This window comes from Parastagonospora nodorum (genome assembly GCF_000146915.1).
Source record: "Parastagonospora nodorum SN15 chromosome Unknown scaffold_41, whole genome shotgun sequence".
Taxonomy (NCBI): domain Eukaryota; kingdom Fungi; phylum Ascomycota; class Dothideomycetes; order Pleosporales; family Phaeosphaeriaceae; genus Parastagonospora; species Parastagonospora nodorum.
In genome coordinates, this window is record NW_001884589.1 from 184815 (window position 1) to 192961 (window position 8147).

The following is an 8147-nucleotide window of genomic DNA, read 5'->3' on the forward strand; positions in this document are numbered from 1 at the left end:
GGAGGAGCTTGGACGGTAGGAACGAAGAGACAAGAAATGTACCCGCCACTGATTTGACCTGGCATGACGCAAGAGTATACTGCTCATGGGTAACACAGCGGTGGCGAAAAGCCGGAAAGATTAAGAGGGACGAACATGTTAGACTACCAACGGAAGTAGAATGGGAGGGAGCTTGTCGAGGCGAGCTGAAGCGACCTGACGATGGCGATCCTGTGTGGCCTTGGGGCTCTGCATGGCGCAGCAATGCAGCCAATTTCGAGGAGACCGGATTTAACGAGCCCTGTACAGTGGGTCTATTCCCAAGCGGCCGCTCGCCGTACGGCTGCTACGACATGGCTGGTCAAGTGTGGGAATGGTGTAGCACATTGTGGGGTGAGGACATGTCTGCACCTTCCTTCCAGTATCCATATCAGCTTCAAGATGGGCGAGAAGATCTTGAGGCCCCTGAAAACATACGAAGGGTGCTGCGCGGTGGGTGCTTTTCAAGCGGAAGGCTCAAGGTCTCTAGCTCTTATCGCGGGAGTCTGGAGCCGAGCGGATTCTGGCGAGGGAATGGATTTCGGGTAGTTGTAGCGAGAGACAAGGACTAGCTTTGCGTTGTGGGGTGTCGGCTATCGTCTATCGGGAAGTTGCGAAAGAACAACCGCAATGGCGCAAAAGCACGTGCGACCCATGTTGCAGCTCAAGTTCCCTGACCTGTCTGAAGCTCTTTTACAAGAAATACGCATCTGTTCGCGGATTCAGAGTCGAGACAATGGTCTATCATCGAAAATTTTGAAGTTCCAAAGTCGGCGCAAGACCTGCCTCTTGCGACTGAGGCGAATATTCCATTCTTCATCCTCTTTCTCGCCTCTATTGATCCAGCGACAAACCAGTCATGGTGCAGCGATGTCAGAGCTTCACTGCCTCTCCTCAACAGGATCTTCTCTGATCCATCTGGTCCAGTCGTTCATTATACCTGCGTCGGATCGAGAGCCGAGTGAGTTCGTTCTATGTTCATACGGATGCTTGTTTGACCTGTCGGAACAGATACAAGGAAGTTCCAGGGAGCCGTTTCCGATCAGACTGGGACATTCCATATGTACCGACGCTTGTGCGATATGAGCGTACTGATGGAAGCGTGAAGGAGATCAGCCGTCTGGTGGAGGGAGAGCTCTTGAACGAGGTGCAAGTTCGATCACTCATTGCGATATGAAAAGACCTTGAGATGAGGGTGCAACTCCTTGTTAGATTAATTAGCGAAACTATGGATAGTGTTGAAAATCGGCTACGCGCGGAAAACATTGACAGAACACTAATAGCCAAGCGCTACTGAGGTCTCGCTCTGCTCAAAGCGTCCGCATCTGAGAGGGCGCGAGCATTCCACACTACGCCTTCGAAGTTGGCAGTTCGCAACCATCTATCTTGGTTGTGTGCCAAAAAAGGTCAAAAACATACAACAGCGGGGATTCGCCAGTGGTCCCCCACGTGACTACTGATCCGCCGGTGCGCTGCTTAAATATGGCTGAGCGGACGGGAAGCCATGTAGTCTCCTGTTCGCTCGCCACAAAATGCCGTAAAATTACTGCATTTGGTAACTCGCCTACGGTAACTGTCCCCAAATCCAGTATTTAACGACATATATAGCCACGTCGGCGATAAAGTCGCATTCATGCGGCGTCTGTGGAAGTTCTAGTATTGGATAGCTCAAAGATTGGTGTTGGTTACCTCGATTATCTCCATCCAATTAAACGCCAACCTCAGGTGTTGGTTGCCTGGCCCCAATTCTTTGCGGCGATTACGGGAAAGAGACACCACCGACTGCATACATACAAGCCGCTAGCGATTGCGGCGTAACTTGATTTTGCTGCCTTGAAGCCGCAATCGCTAGTGACTGTAGCCAAGCAAGCAATTTCTCCTTTCTCGAAACTCCCTGTGAGATACAGCTTCAATAACCTACCAGTATTGAATCTCGCCTCGGATTTCCTTTGTTTCCCTGTGTAATGCAGCATGACTCTGTACAAGAGTAAACAAAAGCCCGTCATATATGCTATACATAAAATACTGAGCCTGATTTAGACCAATTAGACGTGAAATTAAACGCGTGGCGTAAAATGGAGGCGTGTTCAGCCTCACCATGTAAGGCAGACCACTCTTCGTAATCCTAAAAGACCACGTAGCACCTTTCCCATTCCCTTAGTGGCACTAAACTCGCTGTCTCATCATGGTTTTAAATTCTGAAACCGAACCTTCGATGTCAGCATACCAGCAGTTGCCAAAGGAGAAGGATACAGAAGGTGCAAGAAACGAAAATAAGGCTAAATTCCCCAAACATCCGACGCAAAGTCCAAGCAAACATGAAAGGTAGAAGAATTGGATAACCAAAAGCCCGAAATCGCGGCCAATTGCCTCGAGATTTTTACCGAACTGCCTCCAGGCGATGGTGTTGGAAGCGAATGGAACGAAAGTGATCTTGAGATTTCCGAGCATGAGCCGTTACTTTTTGAAAACTAATGTGTAATTTTCCCTTGTTCCGGGAAGCTTGAGAGATGCTAAGCCGTGCGTTAGCTTTTCCCGCTATGCGAGCGTCAGTCGTTTGCGCCCTTGGATCCCTGAAATCCGACACCAACTCATCCACGCGCGAACACTTTCAGTGTCAAGATTGCCAGACGACGAGCAATGCGGTGGCTCCAAGCCGGACTAGCTTCTGTGCTTGCAGTCGCATCCCTGGCACTCATGAGTGGGATCACCAAAGTATTTGCGCCCGTGGACAACGTCGGAACTTTCATGATAGGCAAGTGCTTGACAGTGGATGACTGGAATGCGCTAGGCCACTTCCTCCTCAACACTACCGGCACGCTCTTTCTCGACGCTAGGAGTTACTGCATGCAAGTTCTGCTTGCACCTTCTCGAGTGCTTGTCGACCGGGCTCACAAACAGGGCTGCTCTCTGGATGTCGGCATACATAGTTTTGGAAACGTTTAGAAAATATCACCGAAGAGGAGGGTAATCTGGTTCTTCCTAGGTACGTTCTCGACGCTGATGCATTTATTGTAAGTCGCACCTAACCGCTCACTCCATCGCCGCTCAAATTAATGTTTGCAAGCTGGAACTCGGCTATCTTTCTCATCAATACCGTTTACCGTATTGCCCATAGCAATCGTTACTAACGACTTCGATCGAGCACACGACCAATGGCCAATTTCGAACACTATAACAGATACGCGAATCGCAAACGTCTCATTAATCTACGCACTCCAGCAAAGGGCGAGAAGTTTCACGCACCTCACGAGCAATGAATGTATTGACGCTTCTCTGGACTCTCGCAACACCAGCAGCGAACTGGTCATGGTTTCTAGCACAGTATCAAGCCAAAATGTTAGAAATGGCATTAAGTCTTCTCTAATAGAGGGGTTCATCAGTGGCATGGATCACGATCGGTGGGATGTAGCCACAAATTGGGTATGCGACCACGATCCCGCAAACTGCACAAAAGAATTGGCTATGCCTTCTTCTGATCACTGGATCGTTCGTGGTCAGCAAATCCAACACTGTCTCGTCGGACCATCCGGAGACAATGACAGGAGATGTGGGTTACACTTTAGCAAGACGATTTTCATTGTTATCGGCATTTGCTTGTTGGTTGAAGCCTTCCTCATTAGTTATGTTGCCATCCTCAGCGAGCCTCCAACAATAGTAACACTTGGCGATGCTCAGGCCGAGTTCCTTGCAAGGCCCGACTAGCTGATTGAATCTACTCCGGAGCGGGATGCGGACACACAACCGAAGAAACACCATTTTGCACGACTCTAGATAACCGAATGGAGGCCGATTTGGCGGTTCTGGTTCAATGCTGTGGGACCAAAGATGTGGATAATTACCGTCACTCTAATCTTCGCGGCGTTGGCTCTTGGCATACAGCTTTACATCATGTCGCTTGATAGTACGCGTTGGCGAGGTCGTGGAACCAGCTTACCGGATCTATGGAGTTATGGCGTTGGTCAGACAAACTGCTTTACGCTTGTCGAAGGGTTTTCCTTTGATCGAGGTACCCAGTACTTTGTCGCTCACATCCTGTTCGTCAACGTCTTCCAGGTCATGATCAGCATGTTATATCTCTTTTCCAATAAACGTCTGACTTGCCAAGTTATTGCTGCTCAGTGGACTCGCTTTATGACGTCCACCGACGGAGTGCCAGACCGGAAGCCGCTCCGTGTCTCATCTCAAGTTGGCCTGCAACGCACTTCGTGTATACTTTCATTACCCTAGACCTACGCCTTCCCTCTGATGATTGCATTTGTGTGCTTGCATTTCCTAGTAGCAAGAAGCGTTTTCCTTGTGCGGACTACGGCATACGGGCCAGGCCCAGCAGCCCAGGCACCGCGGATGCGGAGCAGCGACGCATCTCGTATCGGTTATTCGAGCATGGGCATATTGCTCATCACATTAACTGGGGCGATTATCCTCTTGGCACTGGTGGTTAACAGCTTTAGAAGATATCCTGCGGTCCCTAAGCACCTCCCACGGCTGGCAAACAAACTGCATTCATAAGTGCAGCTTGTCAGAGACCAAAAGTGGACTTCGAAGCCTATCTGTTCGCAGTAACGTTGATGGCTGTTGATGTCGAGCAGGATCGCACCAATGGAACTGAAGCACTATTGGAAAGAGTCGTGTTTTCAAAAGACCGATTTTCTGTTGCACCAGAAATTAGGAAGAAGTGTTTACAGCCCATGCCAGTTGACAAGCGTGATGACTGGGGTTGGTTGATGGAAGGTCTAGGATGGGTCGTACGAACGGGTTCTTCCGTAGTCGTTAAATTAAGACGCCGAGCTTGATATAGCCACTATCAGATGGAATCCTCCTGTCGATTATGATGATAACCCACAAGCTTCCTAAAGCTAAAAACGAGACTTGCACGAATCCAATCAACCTCTTACCACTCAAGAAAAGCCTGCCACTCAGTGTTGGCGAAGATCTTGAGGGCACAGTTGTTAACAATTAAAACAAACAAGACAGGGCTTTGTCTTGATCTTAATTTAATATATTTATAATATAACTTTATTTTAATTAATTTAATTTAATTAATTTAAATTAAGACTTATATATCTTAATAGCTTTAATAAAAATTAGTAGTAAAAATAGTATATATTTCTATGCATAGCTAGTCTATATATTCTAAGCTTTATATACGTAGTCTATCTATATATTCTAAGCTTTATATACGTAGTTAATTTATATATTCTAAGCTTTATATATACAGTTAGTTTATATATTCTAAGCTTTAAGTGCGTAGTTAATAGTATATTCTAAGCTTTAGGTATATAATTATCTATGCGTAGAAGTTAGATATATTATAAAATAGAAGCTACTTACTCTACTTCTCTTATAATAACTTCTTTATTATACTATTTAGTTTTTCTATTAATAATATAGACTTTCTATTAACTATAATACTTTCTGCTTCTAAGAAACGCGTTACTATAGCTTATAATACGCTTTATAAGCATAGTTAACTTAATGAGAGCAAAAGTACTACTTTATAGCTTATTTATATTAATGCATCTTAGTCTTACTTTTATATATTACTATATAGAGCTCTTACTTTTGCTATAAGCTAAGCTACTAAAGATATCTCTTTTAAGTTATAGCTATATAATATAATACTAGAAGATATAATTACTATACTTATAGAGAGATTAGAAGCTATAACTAAGGCTAAAACTACTAAGTTACTAGATAGTAGTAAGTATAAAGAATTTAATACTTATATAGTAGATAACTTTAATAGCATTAATTAGACTTAACTTTAGCTATACTATAAGCCTTTATAGATACTCTAGAATAAGAAAAGCTAAGTATATAACTTTAGTTATTATATAGTATTAGTTAGTAACTTAATATAGCTCTACTAGATATATAAACTATGCTATTAGAGAAAGAGAGTAAATATAGCTTATATTATTAAAATAACTAAAATAATCTCTAGTGCTATTAAGTATCTTTATACAGATCTACTAAGCTACTACTATAATATAAATAGTAAGTTTATAGTTATATAACTAGAGTAACTAAAGTAACTAAAGTAACTAAATAATAAGTAATTATTACTTAAGTTTATTACTACTAGTAGTCTTTAGCTAACCTAAGAAGTAACTAATATAATTAGTAACTTTAATATCTAAAGCTTTTGCTATGCTGTAGTAAGCTAGCTTATTAATAATAACTACTCTCTATAAGAGTTTAAGATGCTAGCCTTTAAGAAGATAATTATATATACTAACTTAGAGGCTATAGAGGCGCTATAAGTAAGTTATACTAGTATTTCTAGCTACGTTATATAACTATACTAGTATATAGAGCTATAGATTGCTTAGACTATAGCCTACGCTATAAGTAAGATGTATATTAGGTTTAATAGCTAGATAAGGAAAGGCAGTAAGCAGAGCTTCTTTAGCATTATTACTTATTTCACTAATAGTAATAGTAATCTTAGAGACTTTTCGATTAGTTTACTATAGCTTTCTAGTACTTATCTAGAAGTTTAAATAGCTAAGATTATTACGTAAATACTAGAAATATTTAGAATTACTAATAAGAAACTTAGTTACTTTATTCTAGATAATACTGCTTTAAATAATACTATAATAGAAACTCTTACGCTTTAGTATAACTTTAACGCCTTTTATTATTATATTTATTATATACTATATACTCTTAATCTTATTAGATAAACTATTATCTTTAGTTATAATAAGAATGCCTTTAATAATAATAATAGTAATTAGCTATTAATAGAGAAGCGCTTTCTATAAGAGTAGCATAGATATAGACTATTAGAAATACTAATTAATATTATTAACTATATTAAGATGCCTATATAGTATAATCTTTCTTATAAAGGCTTAGCGCGTTATTTAACGCTCTTCTATATACTTAACTAGACTAATATCTTAAGCCTATAAAGCTTATAGTTATCTAATAGAATAGCTTCTATGCTATATTTAAGCGCGCTATGCTTCTTAAGAACGCTATTAATAAGTATACTAATAACTATATTAATTAATAAGAATATAATAACATTTACGCTTATAGCAAAGGTAATAAACTTCTAGATACTTCTGCTTAGATATAAGTAGGCTTTTAGCTAAGAACTAGATAGTAATAATAGAGTATATAGATATATTATAACTGCTAAAGAAGGTATATTATAGCCTTAAAGGCTGCAGTAAGTATAGTAAGTTTAGAGTAATCTATAAAATTATACTATAATTTAAAGCTATTCTTAAGATATATACAGACTATCTCGTTAAGATATTTAAGTAAGTTAACTATAATAAATCTAGAAGCTTCTAAAGACTATCTTATAATTAATCTATATATAGCTTAGATAAAACTAAATAAGTATTATAGCTTACTAGATAAGTTACTAATATACTATGCTACTTACTATCTTTATCTATACTATAAAAAATACTATGCAAATAGTTAGCGTAATAAATCTAAATAGATATACTAGAATAAAGCTATATTATAATAAATCTAGTCTACGTATAAGCTGCTAGTATCTTCTCTAAGGCGTTAGATTCTATATACTAGTACTCTATATAATAGTATTACTACTCTAGTTAATATAGAACTTACTAGTAATAATAATAAAGTAGTTACTATAATAGATTAACTTAAATAATAGTAATAATTTAAACTTACTTAAACTAGTACTTAGTTTAAGTCTAGTAGCAGCTCTATTATATACTAGTAAGAATTATACGCTTAATATCTATAGCTAGTATAGCTTTTAATTAATATACTTAGTATATCTACTAGTAGTTATAACTATAAATGCCTTTTTAGTAAGCTTAGTAATCTACTTAAGCTTTATTGCTATAAGATTAGGTTATAACTACTAGTAGTAGTATAGTATTTAAAGAGCTAGTAAGCTGCTAGGTTTAAACTACTAAACTAAATTACTTTAAGCTTATCTATAAGTACTATTAGTAATAAAGAACTTATTATAAGATATAAGATTAATAGCTAAAAGTAAAGCATATATAATTCTACTCTATAATGCTTGCTTATCTATCTTACTTATATATATAGCAGAGAAAACTATTCTTAACTATGCATATAAGGCTAGGAAAACTATTATTAGCTACATATATAAGGTAGAG

General features: G+C 39.2%; 3 protein-coding genes across 3 annotated transcripts; all 3 read left to right on the forward strand.

The window, feature by feature from the left end:
- Positions 1–648: 648 nt before the first annotated feature.
- On the forward strand, positions 649–1104 carry SNOG_15904 (hypothetical protein; the record flags this gene model as incomplete). Its single annotated transcript, XM_001805986.1, has 1 exon — positions 649–1104. The coding sequence occupies one exon, from the start codon at positions 649–651 to the stop codon at positions 1102–1104; it is 456 nt and encodes a 151-aa protein (XP_001806038.1).
- Positions 1105–2203: 1099 nt separating this feature from the next.
- SNOG_15905 (hypothetical protein) lies at positions 2204–2493 on the forward strand (the record flags this gene model as incomplete). The annotated part of the gene is made up of 2 exons (XM_001805987.1): positions 2204–2276; positions 2348–2493. The coding sequence occupies 2 exons, from the start codon at positions 2204–2206 to the stop codon at positions 2491–2493; spliced, it is 219 nt and encodes a 72-aa protein (XP_001806039.1).
- A 1416-nt stretch (positions 2494–3909) lies between these two features.
- On the forward strand, positions 3910–4463 carry SNOG_15906 (hypothetical protein; the record flags this gene model as incomplete). The annotated part of the gene is made up of 2 exons (XM_001805988.1): positions 3910–4088; positions 4298–4463. 2 exons carry the CDS (start codon positions 3910–3912, stop codon positions 4461–4463), a joined length of 345 nt encoding a protein of 114 aa, XP_001806040.1.
- Positions 4464–8147: the final 3684 nt, after the last annotated feature.